The sequence below is a fragment of the Amblyraja radiata genome, chromosome 41 (assembly GCF_010909765.2).
Source record: "Amblyraja radiata isolate CabotCenter1 chromosome 41, sAmbRad1.1.pri, whole genome shotgun sequence".
In the NCBI taxonomy this organism is placed as follows: Eukaryota; Metazoa; Chordata; class Chondrichthyes; order Rajiformes; family Rajidae; genus Amblyraja; species Amblyraja radiata.
In genome coordinates this window covers 2,939,424-2,958,678 of record NC_045996.1, presented here as the reverse complement: position 1 = coordinate 2,958,678, position 19,255 = coordinate 2,939,424, and the positions used below count along the sequence as shown (strand labels likewise).

General features: G+C 45.5%; 1 protein-coding gene across 7 annotated transcripts in view; it reads left to right on the top strand.

The window, feature by feature from the left end:
- The window catches only part of ryr1 (ryanodine receptor 1), a 604,017-nt gene that overhangs the window by 309,688 nt on the left and 275,074 nt on the right, over window positions 1-19,255 (top strand). For all 7 annotated transcript variants that reach the window (XM_033014584.1, XM_033014582.1, XM_033014581.1 and 4 more), the window contains 2 exons: window positions 16,596-16,816; window positions 17,874-17,964. In XM_033014584.1, the coding sequence (XP_032870475.1) occupies window positions 16,596-16,816; window positions 17,874-17,964 (312 nt within the window). The remainder of the gene's footprint in view (window positions 1-16,595; window positions 16,817-17,873; window positions 17,965-19,255) is intronic.

Below are 19,255 nucleotides of genomic sequence, written 5' to 3'. Positions count from 1 at the left end.
ATTGCACACATGTCAATGCATAAATTCATGTTAGGAGATTGGGGGAAAAACCATGGATCACATACATTTCAACTCTGCTTGATGAGGTTGAGGTAAGAGTTTGGTAACTATTATTTTACTTCGGAGTCACGTGAGTGACTACGTGAAGAACCCCGCCAGGACGCATGCGTGTCATATCGCTATACGCATTGCAACGAGTCACAGCAGGGGGAACGACGTTCCCTTAGCGGCAGAATTTGAAAGTCGGGAACAGCAGGTAAGGAGACTCTGCGTTCCTTCCACTTACCTTACAGGTGGAGACATGGACCAGATCCACGAAGGCTGCGGAAAAGCTGGCGGGGGAGAACCGCGGAGTTGCGGGCAGCCGGCAGCATCAGCCAACGGCACGCCAATCTCCCGAAATGGGAACAGCTGTGCCCGACTTCGCTCCCGCACCGGCGAAGCCGGGCGGGAAAGCGAAGCAAAAAACGGACCGAATGCCAGACTCCGATGAGTCTGACTTTGAGCAGCCGCGAGCGGCCAGTGCCCGTGAGCACAGGGGCCGGTTGGAGCGGCTGCAGGATGACGAGCAGCCGTGAGCGGCCAGTGCCCGTGAGCATTGGAGCCGGTTGGAGCGGCTGCAGGATGACCAGCAGCCGCGTGCGGCCAGTGCCCGTGAGCATTTGAGCCGGTTGGAGCGGCTGCAGGATGACCAGCAGCCGCGAGCAGCCAGTGCCCGTGAGCATTGGAGCCGGTTGGAGCGGCTGCAGGATCAGCAGCAGCCACGAGTGACCTATGCCCGAGAGCATAAGAGCCAGTTGGAGCGGCTGCTGGAGGAAATACTCCAAAGTGGCAGGCTCCGGGAGATGGAGGCTAGCCACAGTGGGCAGTTAGTAAGCCCCACAGCAGTACCTCGTGTAGGGCTGCACAGTGTTTCTCCCTCATCAGAGGGGAGCACGGAGGGTCAATCCTGGGCTGACTGCAGGAGCTGGAGCAGGAGCGGCTTCAGGAGCAGCCGCGATGGCCAGTGCCCGTGAGCATTGGAGCCGGTTGGAGCGGCTGCAGGAACGGGAGCAGGAGCGGATTCAGGAGTGGTGGCTTCAGGAGCAGTCACGACGGCCAGTGACCATGAGCATTGGAGCCGGTTGGAGCGGCTGCAGGAACTGAAGCAGCAGCGAGTGGCCAGTGCCCGAGAGCATCGGAGCCAGCTGGAGCGGCTGTTGGAGCAGGTAAGTGGCAGGCTCCGGGAGATGGAGACTAGTCACAGGGGGCAGCTAGTAAGTCCTACAGCAGTACCTCTTGTTGGGCTGCACAGTGTTTCTCCCTCATCAGAGGGGAGTATAGGGGGTCAATTCTGGGCTGAACCTGAAGAGGGGTGCAGAACATACCCCTAGTGCACATGGGGTGCAAGAAAACCTATTGGAAGACACTTACCATCAGGGAACTGCAAAACACTGAATGTTCCCAGTGTCAACCAGTGTATTTGAAAACATGGCAGAGCCAGGGACTTGAAACAACAGAAAGTTCTGAAAGTCCTAACAGCGGGAATTACGGGTTTCGCCCGCACAATAAACAAAAAAGACATGACACAAGATCACCAGGATGCACTGGCTTTATTTTGCAACTACCAATACGAGTAAACAGCATTAGAAGAAGTGCCATCCAACCGGCTTTAGACCCTAATTTGCAGGCCTATGCAAAACTGGAACCTCGAAACCACCAATATTACTATTTGGAGGCAACTTATCAAAACAGGTAAAAGAACTTGACAAAGAGGGTAAAAACCTGGGGCTCATTAAAGCAACGTCTAAAAACTACTTCCTGGGGAATGCGCTAACCCTCAACACCGACCCAACTACAGATCCAGACACCGGCACCTCAACGTCCACGGAGGATGCCGAAAAAGTAACAAACCTACCAATAGTAACCATGGAGGTAGGTGGGTCTGGTTCCTTACGAGGTTGGTGGGAGATTACAATTCTATCTGGATGCATGGAATAAATTAACTACCGACACTTATATTTTCAGAAGTATAGGGTTATACCATAGAATTTATACAAAACATAATCCACCAGTTCAGCATGTACCGAACCGAATGTTCGTGCTTACAGGCAAAGAAAAAATCAATAGCGCATGCTGAACTACAGTGCCCATATAAAAAAGGAGTAATGGAGGATATCCAACACGAATCACAGGAATTCGTGTCCAAAATCTTTATCATAAACTAGATGTGGTTGCCACATCATCATAGATTTGACTAATTTGAATACTTTCGTACTATATATTCATTACTAGATGGGAACCTTTGTTACTGCTAAGCAATTGATTCCTAGGTTACTACATGGCAAGCATCGTATTAAAAGATGCTTACTATACAGTACCCATTAGAGGTGACCACAGATGTTATTTAACACAATGGATCATCTGCGGTACACCCTTAACACAGTTCACATGTCAGTGACTTTGCCGAAAGAAAAGGTTACAGCCTTAATGGAGGCTTGCAGCAAAACAAAACCATCCATCAGACTGGTAGCAAGAATAATTGGCATTATAGTGGCTGCGTTTCCAGCCACACAAATCGGACCTTTACATTATCAAAAATTACAGAGGGCACACATTCGTGCACTCAAAAATTATGGGGGTCATTCTGACAGACCAATGAAGCTACCAACAGAGGCCACAATGGAACAAAAATGGTGGAAACATAACATTAGGCATTGTTCCGATCCAAACATTATCAGCTACCCGTCTATGGAACTACATACTGATGCCAGTGCACTTGGATGGGATGCTACCAATTCCATCTCCAGCTGTGGAGGAGATGGAATGCACAGGAGGCATCATTATTACAAACACTGGGCATAAACTACCTGGGAATGTTGAGTGCATTCGATGGCTTTAAGTCATATTGTTCTGGGGTATATCACCAGCATGTTAGACTACAAATTGACAACACCACCGTGGTAGCATATATCAACCATATGGGTGGAAACATATCGACATCATGTGACAATCTGGCCAACACAATTTGGCAATAGTGTATCCAGAGAGATATTTGGATATCAGCTACCTACTTACCAGGTAAACTGAATTTAGTGGCAGACAACAGGTCACGCTAATTCTATGAAAACACTGAATGGATGTTGGATAAATAATGTATTGCTGAAATTACAGCACGGTATGGAACACAAGATATCGCCTATTCGCATCCATCACCAGTTATCGAATTATGTTCATGGGAACCAGAACCTGGGGCAGTGGTACAGATGCATTTTTGCTGCATTGGGGGATTATTTATTTATGCATTCCCTCCTTCTGCCTCATCAGTCGGGTATTTAGGAATATACAGTAGACTCCGCGTCTGGTATTTTGATAGTACCCAATTGGCCTACTCAACCATGGGTCCCGGTGATACTCGACATGGTATTAGAACCATGCATCACCATCCATCATAGACCTAATTTACTGGTTCTTCCCGCAACAAGGGGTAGTTACCCATGTCATAATTATATAAACCTATTAATTTATAGAGTTGAAAGCACCTCTACTACACCTGGGACTGACGGACCGAACAGTGGATATTATTTCAGCGGCCCACAGACAGTCCACCAAAAAAAATAAAAAAATAAAAAAATAAAAAATTGGTGTCATCCAGAAATGGGAAGTACTGTCACAACAATAAACATCACCCACAGATCTATGAACATCCCGTCTGTTCTGCAATTCCTGGCAAGCCTCCATTACGATGAGAGGCTCAGTCATAGTGCCATCAACTGCGCCAGAAGTGCTCTGTCAACATACCTGTGGCAAGGAACAGAGCGGCATTCTGTTGGGACACACCCTGGTAACCAAACTCATGAGGGGCATTTTAATGTTAATCCCCCAAGAATCAGGTACTCCCAAATATGAGATGTGAGCATTGTACTGACCATGTTAAGAAACTGGTCTCCAGCTACAGCTCTGTCCCTACAGAAACTGACTATGAAAACAGTCATGCTGATGGCCTTGGTCACGGCACAAAGGGTCCAGTCACTACAGAAACTAAGGCTGGACAACATGATTATTTCATCTGGAAATTTAACTTTTCACATCAATGAAATAGTCAAACAGAACAGACAGGGGTCAGCAGGCCTAAAAACAGAATTCAGGGCCTACCCGACAGATGGTCGTCTCTGTATTGTAACACACTTACTATTATATATGGAGTATACTAAGATCATCAGAGGGAAAGAAATGTCACTTTAATCAGCTACAAACAGCCACTCAAAACAGTGACAGTCCAGACCATCTCTAGATGGCTAGAAAAGGTCCTAATAAAGGCTGGAGTAGACACTAGCATTTTTAAATCTCACTCCACCAGGGCTGCAGCTACATCGGCAGCTATGAAGTTGGACGTTCCTATGGACCAAATCCTCAAGACAGCAGGATGGTCAACGGAGGTAACTTTCCAACGACTTTATAACAAACCAGTCATTGAACCTGGAACATTTGCAGAAACAAATTTAAGTTCTGTAATATAATTTACCCCATAAATAGGGGCAATAATTGGTGTTAATATATTTATCGTTGGGTTTTCAATATCGTATTGATGTCTAATGATGTTAACACTATTCTCCCCATAATCAAGGCAGATGTGATGCATGGACTCGTTTCCACGGCATGAAATCACAGAGCTTTAAAATCTTCACGTAGTCACTCACGTGACTCCGAAGTAAAATAGTAAGATTAAACGAGAACTTACCAGTTTGAAGTTTGATCGTTATTTTATGAGGAGTAACGTTGAGGGATTACGTGCCCTCCGCTCCCACCCTTGATCATATACTCAACTGGTATCTCTTCTCTAATCTTACTATGTTTAGTCATTACCGTTATCTGTGATTTCACACACCGCTGCTTTGAAGAATGACACGCATGCGTCCTGGCGGGGTTCTTCACGTATTCCCTCAACGTTACTCCTCATAAAATAACGATCAAACTTCAAACTGATAAGTTCTCGTTTAATCTTACTATTTTCTAGTGCTTATTTATATTAGATTAGTTTATTAATGTCATGTGAACCAAGGTACAAGGAAAAGTCTGAAGAAGGGTCTCGACCCGAAACGTCACCCATTCCTTCTCTCCAGAGATGATGCCTGTCCCACTGAGCTATTCCAGCTTTTGTGTATATCTTCGGTTTAAAGCCATATCTGCAGTTCATTCTTATGCAATGAAAAGCTTTTAGTTGCATACTATCCACAGGCCCTGTTTGCCCAATATGCCCTAGCATAGGGCCTGCTTCCACGTTGTATGTCTGAAGTCTTTCCAAGGGAGGGGTATGTGTGTGCATGTTTTCAAAATAGGGCTAGTCTGTTGATTCGTGGGTTGATTCAGAGATTCGGCAGCTTAGCCATAAGTACATGCATTGTGTTGTGTTCGATAAATCACTGGATTCAGAAAACAGTTTTGATTCACTGAGTAATTTCTTACACTGCTAAATAAAGCACATACACTCACGCATTCTCAAATATCCTCGATCACACTTGCAAACCCCAAGTACACAGCAGAGCATGCTACAGGGTGTTTCTACATACACGAATGAAAACCCGTACGCACTCGCAAACTCATCAGAGCACGCCACAGGATGATCACCTGGCACAGTTTGCGACACGGTCGAAGGCTGAGGTTCTCTCCCCGAAAGGGCGCCCAACACCATCCTTTATGGCATTTCGTATCAGAGCAGATTGCGCCACTGCCCCCTCTCCCAGCCAATCATAAGCCCTCCTTGTCTGCAACGTTTCTGCGCTACTAACGGCAGTGTCAAACTAACTATCCATGCCATAATGGCGTGAGTTATGTGTTCTATCAGACACCTAGTCTTGGATGTTTCTGTGAAAGCAAAGCTTATCTCAATGGCCTTGCAAGCATTCTCATGATTTACTGACCCCTTTTAATCAGCCCAAGTATGCAAAGTGTTGTTTTGAACACAATTTCACCTCACATTAACCTCATACACCCCAAATCTCGTTACATTCGGCCCACAGGCTCAATACCACCCCTCCACCCTCTTGACACTCCTCACACAGTAGTAGGGAAGCACACAATTGCAGAATATTATGCCAACTACAACTAAAACAAGCCCAGTCACCAGCCATTGCATAATTATATGCCGCCAAACTCCGAACCCCCAAGACCACCAATTCCACCATGCGCTCTCCGAAGCCTCCTCGTGCAACTGTTTACCAAGGCCTCAACCTGTTGTCGTATGTGGGCCATCAGGTTTGTAATGATTTCATTGTCATCCGGTATGTAAGTGCAGCATTCTCTCCCTATGATGACACAAGCCCCCCCTTTCTCGGCTAGTAGGGAGTCCAGGGCCATATGATTCTGCAAGGTGACGGTTCGTATTGCCACCATTTCTGCAATTCCGGTACCTAAACTTACCCCTCTTAGTCTGGCTCAGTCAAACACCGAATACGATGCCTGGAAATCCAACTCTCTTTTATTACACCTAATTCAATACCGCGGGTCCGATCCTTATCTCTACTTACTCGAGCCCAACAGCCTTGCGCAAATGGAACAAACCCCAGAAGATCGGAACACCCCAATGTGCTCTCCCCGCTTTTATACCTTTACAGACCCTTGGCGCAAAAATACATGGTGGGGGGGGTGGGCAACCTCAACAAGCCAATTATCGATAAGGGTTACAAAATACATTGATTGACAGTTCCTTAACCCAATCATAAAATATCACATAACATAGTTTCAACATAAAGCACTTATGGGAAAAAATTCTGTCAGGTAAACTAACATTCTCCAAAGTAAACTAAACATCATGGGTAAGGCCCCTCTCCTGAAACAATCATAATTAGTGGCGGGAACACTCTGCAACATTATTGTAACCCATCATTTCCCCAACCAATCCCAAGCATGTATTTGCAACAGGACCTAACTCCCTCTGCAAAATCTCATACATATTAACAATGAAAGGCCATCTGGACATCAACCTCTATTCAACCCCTTCGCAGGTCACAGACCCTCTGGATCCACGATCCTCCATTTTATCAAGCACCCAAAATGCCTGATATTATCATTCCCCTCTTTTATCATAAATGGTAACCAACAAAGTAAGATGACAACGGTTCCTGTTATACAATTTAACGATGATGGCGATGTAATTATCAGAATTCTAAGTAACTTCCCAAGTTTTCATGGGCATAGTTTCATGATTTCTGACTAACCAGTCTCCATCTCCTGAGTTTACATGGGCATGAATCCTCTTTGTCCATCACGTCAACTTAATGTACTCTTGACTCTCGATGGGTACGATGTTCCTATACCTAAGAAATTCCTTGAAGAAAACAAGTAAGCAGCTCAAACTCTTCCACCAATACTCTTGCAATGGTGAAGATGGACCCACGCATTCCTTCCTTCTACTTTAACAGCAGTTGGGGTTGTCAGGAGAACCTGGTAAGGTCCCGTCTATTGAGCCTCCAAACATTTCATTATCCAATTCGTCACCATCACAAAATCACCAGGCTTGACCTTGATGGAAGAAACCAAAGGAGGTAATCCACTATATGCTGCTCACACCCTAGAATGCAAATGCCTTAGTGCCTGAGTCTAGGTCAGAACGTAAGTGGTCATCTCCGTAGTCATGTGATGGAAATTGACAACCTTTGTGGCATTTTGGTTCCACGGGGTTCTTAAGAGACATCCATAAACAATTTCAGCTGGGCTTAGTCTTGATTTCCCTGCAGGCGTGACGCGTATCTGAAACAAAGCTATCGGGAGTAATTTGATCCAACTAATTCCTGTCTCCACCTTTAATTTAGCTAATGAGTTTTCAGGGTCAGATTTGCCCTTTCAACAAGTCCAGCCGCCTGTGGTCATAGTGCAGTTGTTGCTGGATGCTCAACTGTTCACAGAATTCTTTGTTAATTTGCCCAATGAAATGAGGACCATTGTCAGAGCTAAGCCGAATTGGAATACCGAATCTAGGGATAATCTCTCGCATAAACACCTTGACAACAGTAGCCGCTTTGTTATCAAGTGTTGGATAGGCCTCAATCCATTTGATGAATACATCGACAATCATAAGTACATACCTATATCCTTGGCACTTCTCTTGCTCAATGTAATCCATTTGAAGTGTTTCAAAGGGACCCATGGGCAAAGGTGTTCTTCCATCCTCACAACCCACTCCTTTCCTAGGATTATATTTCTGACAGATAATACAACAGCTACTCACTTTCTGGGCCAAAGTTTGTTATCTTGGATGCCACCAAGTAGCCGAAAGAGCATCACCAATTGCTCAAGCACCACAGTGAGTCTCAAAAATGCAAACAGTCCACAACCCAAACTGCAAGAGGATCTGTCATCCAGTCTGCCCTGCCAGAGTAACCCACAATCCCGACATGCAATCTATTGTACATCCAAGCTGTTTCCATGATCTTATATCCCCTTCAGGAGCATCTTCCTGCAACTGAATAATTTCCTAGATGGTTGGCATTGGCTTTTCCGAGGGAGACTTGTTACATGAACTTTTTGTCTGCCTCATCATTCTTGGCACCACCACCTTGCATTCCCGGGATACTTCCTTTGCTGCTTGTTCAGCACAACGATTACCTATGTCTATCGGGGTCTGGCCCTTTGTGTGAGCGCTGCACTTCATTACCAAAATTTGCCGAGGTAGCAGCAGAGCCTGTAATAAATCAGTCACCAATTGCTTATGAGATATTTGATTTCCTGCTGAGGTTAGCAATCCTCTATTCCTCCACAGCTGTCCAAAGTCATGTACCACCCCGAATGCATATCTAGAATCTGTATATATGTTTATTTTCAGATCTCTTCCAACAATACATGCTCTGATTAAAGCGAACAGCTTAGCCTGTTGAGCTGAAAAGGGTTAATCAAAGGCAGCTGCCTCTACACTGTTTCCATCCTGGTCTACAATAGCTTACCCAGAAAATCTCTGTCCCTAGGGCCCAATGGATGCACTTCCATCTACATATAGTGTCATATCAGGGTCTGCTATAGGAGCGTCCTTTAGATCTTCCCTTACAGATGTCTCTTCTTGTATTCTGAACAAACAATCACGTCCTGCTTCTGACTGTTCCTCTGGAGGTGAAAGACAACAGACAATAGGTGCAGGAGTAGGCCATTCGGCCCTTCGAGCCAGCACCGCCATTTAATGTGATCATGGCTGATCATCAGTACCCCTGCCTTCTCCCCATATCCCCTGACTCCGCTATCTTTAAGAGCCCTATCTAGCTCTCTCTTGAAAGTATCCAGAGAACCGGCCTCCACCGCCCTCTGAGGCAGAGAATTCCACAGACTCACAACTGTGTGAAAAAGTGTTTTCAGTCATCTCCGTTCTAAATGGCTTAACCCTTATTCTTAAACTGTGGCCTCTGGTTCTGAGGAAAATGAGGAAAGATGCTGGGTTAATAGTTATGCAATGTCTGAAATTGAGTTTTGGATTATTCAATAACTACATTTCTTATTTGTTTTGACAAGCCATTGTCAGATGCTGAGTTTGCAGTTGTCCCAATAAGGCTGCTACCAAATGGGAACTGTACACTAATCCGGTTCTGGCCCCCTTGTCCAATCTGGCGCATCATGCCTTGCTCTTGGCTGAGGACTATTCCATAAGTCTAAATTAGATCTTGGCGCCTCCTTTTTTGTTACGTATTCAGTTTTTGCCTTAACGACTAGCTGGTTCTCTTGTTTTCTAATATCTTTCCAGTGATACCTAACTGCATGGGCCATTTGACTTGCACTATTCTCTGACCAATCCATGTTGTTTGTCTTGATTGCTTCTGCTACATTAGTTGGCAGACAGTTTAACAAAATTGCGCAGCAATGGGGAGAATTTGCCCCATTCCGAAAATTTTAATCTCCCGACTGATCCATATATAGTTCCGAGAACCTTTCTAAAAACTCATCTTCTCCCTCTCCTTTCTTTGGTCTAACATCCAGAATCCTAGCGATGTCTATTGGCTTTTGGAGGGTAGTGGCAAGGGCAGTTAAAACTGCATCTTCTCTTGCATTGTTATTGGCAATTACATTAGCCAGTCCCTCGTGAGTTGGGTGTCCTACAGTGGCTGGTGCGCTCTGGAGGAGTCCACAAAGGAAGCAGGTGATTTCTTTCAGTCAGGTATTTTACTCATTACTGCCATCATTTCATTTGGATTCCATGGAGAGTACACATCAATAGTTTGAGGATTGTTGGCACCAAAGATCGTAGAGCAGAGCAAGATGGGTTACTCTCACGCAAACGTGTAGTACGCTCATGGGCGGATTCATGGGTAATTATAGGACCCATTTTAGCGACCAGTCCCCGCCATCTTGTTCCGCCATCTTGCTCCGCCATCTTGTTCCGCCATCTTGCTTCCGGCCAAAGATCGGATCTTTGTTTCCGCAGCGGGAGAGGGAGTGAGCGGCCCGGGGAGAGGGAGTACGCAGATCGGGACAGCGGGGAGAGGGAGTGTGGGGCCCGGGGAGCGGCAGTGTGGGGCCCGGGGAGCGGGAGTGTGGGGCCCGGGGAGCGGGAGTGTGCGGATCGGGGCAGCGGGTAGAGGGAGTGTGGGGCCCGGGGAGCGGGAGTGTGGGGCCCGGGGAGCGGGAGTGTGCGGCCCGGGGAGCGGGAGTGTGCGGCCCGGGGCAGCGGGAGTGTGTGGCCCGGGGAGAGGGGGTGTGCGGCCTGGGGCAGCGGGAGAGGGGGTGCGCGGCCCGGGGCAGCGGGGAGAGGGGCATAGGAGGGGGGGAGACATTGTAGTGTGGGGGCAGGCGAGGGAGTGCCGGGGGGGGGGGGGGGGGGGGGAGAGTTGAGGGGTGGGATAGGGCCTAGTGTGTGTGAAGTTGCGGGGAGGTTCACAATGTTTCTTATTTAATGTCCCTTGTCTAGTCTGAAATAAAGTTCATCATTGGATCAGAAGAAATATAATTGTGTGTGTTATATGATTATATACATTTATATCACATTCATGTATGTGTGTTTATAAATGTTTTATTCTTTAACAAGAATTAACAGAATTATGAACTAACAGAATTATGAATTTAACCCTATATCACACACAAAAACTTCCCCCGCAATGTCAATTACCCTGCGAGTCGGGTCGTGTCGGGTAGGTTCCGGTTACTACAAAATCAACTCAAACACTGCTTGTGAGCCATTTAAAAAGAAATGATTTAAAAAACATTAAAAAAGACAATTACCAGAGTCAAATTTTATTCTTGACAAGAAGTATGAACTGACAGAATTATGAATCTAACCCTATATCACACACACAAACTGTTGCCCCGCAACATTGATTACACTGCGAGTCGGGTCGGGTCAGGTAGGCTCCGGTTACTAAAATGGGCGGGGAAAAATGCCCAGGATCCCCTCCGTAGTGTACTACACGTCAGCCCATTGTATTTCGCAGGAGTAGCCCATCTTGCTCTGCTCTAAGATCTTTGGTTGGCACCAACTGCACTAGCCGGATCAAAGGATGTTGTTAGGCATCTCCCTAATTGGGAACTGGCGGCGTGATAATTGCTCTGCCTGCATGATCTTTCCTATGCCTGACTCACTCTCAGTGTCTCCAGAGACTACTTCACCCTCCAATGTATCATTCTCATCACTAGGGAAGGCGGTACTTTTTAAAGACATATCTTTTCTCTCTGGGTGGTTGTTTTATTCTCCTAGGTTCAGGTTTGAAAACTGGTTCTGGCGATCGCTCTTTTTCTCAAAATACGTGAGTTATTTTCTTTGTCTTGCTCCTTGTTCTGAGCGCTACTGGAATATCTGTTAATGCTGGAGCTGTTGGGGTCAAGGAACTCTGTGCTGGTGCCGGTGTCTGGGGAGCAGGTGATACTACATCAGCAGGGGGTGTCAGTGATGCTGCAGGCACAGGAGGTCTGTGAGGCACATAAGGTGCTGGAGGTGGAGGTGGCATACAGGGGGCGCAAGAGGGATAAGGTGGAGGCTACAAACTTCTCTTAATACGGATACTCCCAAATATTCCTCGTCTCCCCCTTCCAAACCAAAGCCAATTAACGAGTCCCTCAACTCTAATTCTACGTGCCACTTTTCCTTCAGGAGTCCTCTCAGTCTCCCGTTCCCTATGTTCTTTATAAACACATCCACATTATTTTTCAAGGCATCCAGAGGTTTATTCCCTTCATCATCTTTTAATTCTATTACAAGTTTTAAAGCTGCCTCCTGCCAATTCGCCATTATTGCAGCCCCTCTACGGTCTCTTAATCTTTCATAATATTGACTCCACAGCCCAATAAGTTCTTTTGCGGTCTCACTTTGACTATATTGCCAAATAATCTTTTCAATAAATCTCACACCCTCCAGGATTCCAACCCCTTCATGCCACAACTTATCTCCTAATTTTTTATTCAAGGTTCCCGAGAAATGCTTCAATCTCAATCTTCAATTTACTGCAAATTTAAATCTTCAATTTACTGCAAACCATTTGTAATGGGCTTTCGAGATCTGTTGCTATATCAATCTCAATCTGGTTTCCCATTGTCACTTACAATGGAAACAATAGCTCAAGCTATTCACACTTCACTCACAAAAATCCTAAAACTTGACAAGTTCGCTCACAAAACAATAGCCACAATTTCTTCAATGCACTAGTAACTCTCACAAGACACAAATTCCTAACACCAAACAGGTCTCTCACACAATCTATCTCCTTTCAACCGGGTACCCAAGAAACTTCCACGCAAAACTCACACACAGAAATCACACAGGCTTTTAAAATGGAAAACATTCTCAGCTCAAGGTGGGGACCACCTTCTCAACGGAACAATCAAACACACTTCAGCAGCAAAACTCCTGCACTAAACACTTGAATTCAAATAAAAGCAGATAAGGTTGTAATACCCAAGTAAAATCACACTTAAACAAGAAATAATACTGCTAATAATTATCATGCATAAACATACTGCAATATAAAATATAAGAATTCGATTACAGTGCAATTCTACAGTAAATCACACTATTTTAAATTACACCTGATCACGCTATATTAATTTACAGTCACAATTCAAATTACGATTACAACGGCAGTATTAATCACACAATCACTATATTACAATTACGGATGGTTCTATGCAGTTATATACAATTACGGCGCTATTTTACAATTTACAAGATCAAAACGGATCTTTATACAATTATCAGTAGCCTTCAATATGAACGCCTTGAATTTGGTAAAATTTGAATCGGAAAATTTAGATCACTGTCCAGATAATAGATGCATCTCCCCTCTCTTAGTGTTGATTTTAAAGTATTCTCAGCCAATTTTACTCCAACACTGAGTTAGTTCCCAGTACTGTTTGGGACTTAAACCACATACAGGCGTGGTCTTGAACCCCCTCGCCCTCACACCCTTCAACCTGCTAAATACTGGTCTTCAGCACCTATCTGCTTCGTGCTGGTTCTCGATGCTGATCTTTAAAGTGTCATCTTTCTAATCGCACTCTCAGCACCGATGCAACACTTTCCCTCTTAGTAATCCCTTCTCAGTCCTGTCCTTGAGGATATCTCGAAATCTATATCTCAGGCTGAGTGGGGCCTCAAACCCCAGGGTCTACCAACCCTCAAACCTTGGTCCAGTTTCAGTGGAATCCCGATTGTAACAGCTGTCGCCTTATCAATGATGTGGGGCCTTTAACCCTCTACAGGAGAGCCTTTTGAGCCCAACTCCCACCTTCCTTGGGCCTCAAACCTCCTAGGCGGGGAGTCAAACCCTCTAGGGCCTTAAAACCTCTCCCTCAGTGCTCGCCAGACTACTAATCTCTATCAATCTCATCAGGAATCCAAAAACCGATGCGAAAGTCGCACCGTGGTGCCGATTTCTTCTCCTGCAATCAGACATGACTCAATTCCCTGACCACAAATTTATGTTTGGCAATCCGTTGAGGCTGTTTGTACGTGTGCGTGAGATCCCAAAACTTTTTGGCCCACCTTACTCAACATTGTCCTGGGATGTAAATGAAACGTTTAATTCGGATTTATGTTATATTATACAAGTTTTGACATTTTAAACTTTACAAAAATCACTTTTCAAATCACTTTTCCATTCTCCCTGCCTGTCAGCTGCATTCGACATCACAATGACGTTACAAAGGGACCCCGAATCCCATTTACATTAAAAATCGTGATTTTCAAAAAAACTGTTTTAATCAAATTTTTCCATTTTTATTAACAGCTAACGTTGTGTTTAGGTTACTTTAAAGAAAAAACACAATTTTCATTGAGAATTTAATTTTTTTTTAAATGTGGAATATTGCCTTGGGGGAACGGGTCCAACGGGTCCGCACCTAGTCTAGTTTATTACTAAGTGTCTGTTATCTGAATGCTGCCGACTATGCCAATCCTTGTTCGATGCGTACCAGGGCCCCATCCCCGACCTCTACCTCCGCTACATTGACGACTGCTTTGGTGCCACCTCCTGCACCCACACACAACTGACTGACTTCATCCACTTCACCACCAACTTCCATCCGGCACTCCAATACACCTGGACGATTTCCGACACTTCCCTACCATTCCTTGACCTCACCATCTCCATCGCAGGGGACAGACTCCTGACCGACATACATTATAAACCCACTGACTCACATGGCTATCTGGACTACACGTCTTCCCACCCTGCCCCCTGTAAAGACTCCATCCCCTACTCCCAATTCCTCCGCCTACGCCGCATCTGTTCCCAGGATGAGACATTTCATACCAGGGCATCTGAAATGTCCTCGTTCTTCAGGGAACGGGGATTCCCCTCCGCCACCATAGATGAGGCTCACACCAGGGTCTCATCCATACCCCGCAACACTGCTCTCTCTCCCCATCCCCGCACACGCAACAAGGGCAGAGTCCCTCTGGTCCTCACCTTTCACCCCACCAGCCGGCAAATACAACACATAATCCTCCGCCATTTCCGCCACCTCCAACGTGACCCCACCACTCGCCACATTTTCCCATCTCCCCCCATGTCTGCCTTCCGCAAAGACCGCTCCCTCCGCAACTCCCTCGTCAATTCTTCCCTTCCCTCCCGCACCACCCCCTCCCCGGGCACTTTCCGTTGCAACCGCAAGAAATGCAACACCTGTCCCTTCACCTCCCCCCTCGACTCCATTCAAGGTCCCAAGCAGTCGTTCCAGGTGCGACAAAGGTTCACCTGTATCTCCTCCAACCTCATCTACTGCATCCGCTGCTCTAGATGTCAGCTAATTTACATCGGTGAGACCAAGCGTAGGTTGGGCGACCGTTTCGCCGAACACCTCCGCTCAGTCCGCCTTAACCTACCTGACCTCCCGGTGGCTCAGCACTTCAACTCCCCCTCCCATTCCCAATCCGACCTCTCTGTCCTGGGTCTCCTCCATTGCCAGAGTGAGCAACAGCGGAAATTGGAGGAACAGCACCTCATATTCCGTCTGGGGTCCTTGCGCCCTTATGGCATCAACATTGAATTCCCCCAATTTGGCTAGCCTGTGCTGTCCCCTCCCCTTCCTTCACCCTCTAGCTGTCTCCTCCCACCCTCCCATCCGCCCGCCCTCGGGCTCCTCCTCCTCCCCTTTTCCTTCTTTCTTTCCCCACCCCCCATCAGTCTGAAGAAGGGTTTCGGCCCGAAACGTCGCCTATTTCCTTCGCTCCATAGATGCTGCTGCACCCGCTGAGTTCCTCCAGCAATTTTGTGTACCTTCGATATTCCAGCATCTGCAGTTCCCTTTTGAAGACTATGCCAATTGTTGTGTTCGATAAATCACTGGATTCAGATAACAGTTTTGATTCACTCAGTAAATTATTACACTACTAAATAAGGCAGATACACAAGTGTGTCCCCGAATATCCCCGAACGCACTCACAAACACAGCAGAGCACGCCGCAGGGTGTTTCTACATACACTCACGAAAACCCGTACGCATTCGCAAACGCATCAGAGCACGCCACAGGATGTTTCGTTCAAGATCACTTGGCACCATTTTCAACACGATCCAAGGCTGAGGTTCTCTCACCGAAAGGGTGCCCAACACTATACTTTATGGCATTTCTTATCAGAGCATGAGCCAATCATAACCCCCCCTTGTTTGCAACGTTTCTGCGCTATTAGCAGCAGGGGGTGCGGGTGGTCTACCCAACTATTGCTGTTGTGTTGTGTTTGCCAACGTTACACTTGAAGTCTGCGTTCCCAGGCAATGATCACAGATAACGCGCCTGGGAACCTTGTTTTCGTAGACCGTGGAATGTAGGGCTGCTAACTTAGCTGATAACTCCATTACACTACACATAGTCCTTGTTTTCTCCGGGACTGGTCTCAGTGCCTGAGAAATGATTGAACTGATTTTTTTACCCTTCTGGTATTTTTGGTCCTAGGTGGATTGAGGTTTTTTTTTACTCTCCCAGATGACATGGTGGTGGTGGGTTTAAGCGATGCATTTACAGCATTGGCATGTGGTCCTCTGCCACATGGACCTTCTTGTTGTATTCTAGCTCATTGTTTCCATATAGCTCAGTTTAGAATTTGGAGGAAGATCTGAATGTGAATGTGTGAAGTTGTGTTGAAAAGCCATGCTTGTTAAGATTCATTTGGATTTGGATTAATTTGCAATATATATGACTTGCTCCACCCCAGGTTGCTTTCAGTACCACAGAGATGGCCCTGGCTTTGAACCGTTACCTTTGCACTGCAGTTCTCCCACTGATAACCAAGTGTGCACCGTTGTTTGCTGGGACGGAACATAGAGCTATAATGATTGATTCCATGCTTCACACCATTTACCGGTTGTCCAGGGGTCGCTCACTGACCAAGGCTCAGAGGGATGTTATTGAAGAATGTCTGATGGCTCTGTGCAGGTGAGTTTGTTATTATAAAAACACATATTACAAAATCAGGGATGGTAGGTCTTTTGTTTTGGTATTGTCAGTAATCCGGATGCGAATTGCACTCAAGCTTGCAGTAGTTTTGAGGGACTCTATCTTAAATAGATTACATCTTATTTCCTTAGTGCTAGATTTCCAAATCATCTCAACATCCATCCTCAGTATTTTGTGTCTTCTAAGGATATAACTTCTCATCTCTTATATTCCAATGATTATAGACCCAAGCGGATGAACTTTGCTTCATACATTAAACCTTTTATTCTAGGAAATCCAGGGAATCTTCACTGTACTGCTTTAAATGCATGTATACCTTCTTCAAATTAGAGACAAAAACTGTGTGCCACATTTTCAAGTGCAGCCTAGCCAGTGCCCAATAACATCATATAAAAACTGACATGGAATGGTACTGTAAAACAACAGGCACTTCAGCAGAACGATGCAAATTAAACAAACCCTTCTGCATGCACATGATCCATATCCAGCCATTCTCTGCATATTCCTGTACCTCAACTGCTTCTTCTGGTAGCTCGTTCTATGTACCCATCACCCTGCGAAAAATGTTTCCAACATTTGGCATGCTGGGTTTCATCGGTCAGGGAATTAAAGATTTACAAGTTCTGCTTGCTGCATAAACCTGATGTGCATTTTATACGGAATGTCAGCAGAATTAGGAGACCCAGCACAGTAGGACTCACAATTGGTATGTGGAGCCCTAAGTGGGTTCTTGTCATCAAAATGGTTAGTCATAGTATAGTCATAGTCATATAGCATGGAAACAGGCCCATCTTTCCCACACCGACCAACATGTCCCATCTACACTAGTCCCACCTGCCTGCATTTGGCCCATATCACGCTAAACCTATCCCATCCATGTACATGTCCAAATATTTCATAAATGTTGCGATAGTACGTGCCAAATTCAAATTAATTGTATACTTAATGTACAAAATACATCTTAAATTCTGGCAGCTGACTGAACACTGTTATCCAAATATTTAAGTTTGATTGGGTTTTTTTCTTGCTGTTGTAGCTTTCTCCGTCCATCTATGTTGCAGCACCTACTGCGTCGACTGGTGTTTGATGTACCAATATTGAATGAATATGCCAAGATGCCACTGAAGGTCAGTTTCACTGGGTGTACCGTTGCTGTTGATTCAACTATTAACTCGCAGTCAGGCAGCATCAATGAGGAAAGGAAAGACGTGACATCCTGGGATAAGGAACCTTCATCGGAGCTGGAAATATGCAAAGCAAACTTATTTTGAGTTGTAGACTGGGATGATGACAAAGGTAGAGGGAGTGTCAGTGATGGGTTGTAGGCTCTCTGTAATGTTTAGTTTACAGATGCAAAGTGGAAGCAGGTCCTTCGGCCATCCTGTCCGAGCCGACCCATGATCACCCGTACACTAGTTCTATGTTATCCCAGTTTTGCATCCTACTCACTGTGGGCAATTTATAGAAGCCAATTAGCCTACAAACTTGTATGTGTTTGGAATGTGGGGGGAAACTGAAGCATCTGAAGGAAACCCATATTTTACACTTCCCATCTTAAACAAGTGCCCTATAGAGTCATACAGCATGGGGACAGACCCTTCGGGCCATCTTGCCCACGCCGACCAACATGCTCCATCTACACTAGTCCCACCTGCCTGCTTTTGGCCCATATCCCTCTAAACCTATTCTATTCATGCACCTATTCAAATGTTTTTGTTAAACATTGTGATAGTACCTGCCGCAACTAACTCCTCGAGCAGCTGCTTCCACATACCTACCACCCTTTGTGTAAAAATGTTGCTCCACAGGTTCCTATTAAAACTTTCTCCCCTCACCTTAAGCCTATGTCCTCTGGTTCTTGAAGTCTAGTTTTAGACTTCCTGACTATGGGGGGGAAAAGACTGTGACCATCCATCTTAGCTGTGCCCCTCGTGATTTTATAAAGGTCACCCCTCAGTCTTCTTAGGAAAGAAGCACAGTATCTAGTCTGTCTTTGTAAATTAAGCTCTCCCTTCCCTGCAACAATCTTGTGAATTTTTTGTGTACCCTTGCTGGCTGGTTCCAGGTTTCAGAAACTGTTTGATGCACAACAATTCATATAAGTAGGTAAGACCTCAGATGGAGGGGGCAAAAAAGAGGCTTCTCATGTCAATGATGATTGTGCCAAACATGATGTCAATTGTAAATAATTAAATCTGCCTGCACATGGCCGATATCACTCCATTCCTTATGTTTATGTGCCTGTCTAAATGCCTCTTAAATGTTGCTATTGTATCTGCTTCCTCATGCTACAGTGTGTTGGAGACAGATACTGGAGTAACTCAGCAGGACAGACAACATCTCTGCAGAGAAGGAATAGGTGACATTTTGGGTCAAGACACTTCTTCAGAATGTTCCTCAAATGGATTCAGTACTGGC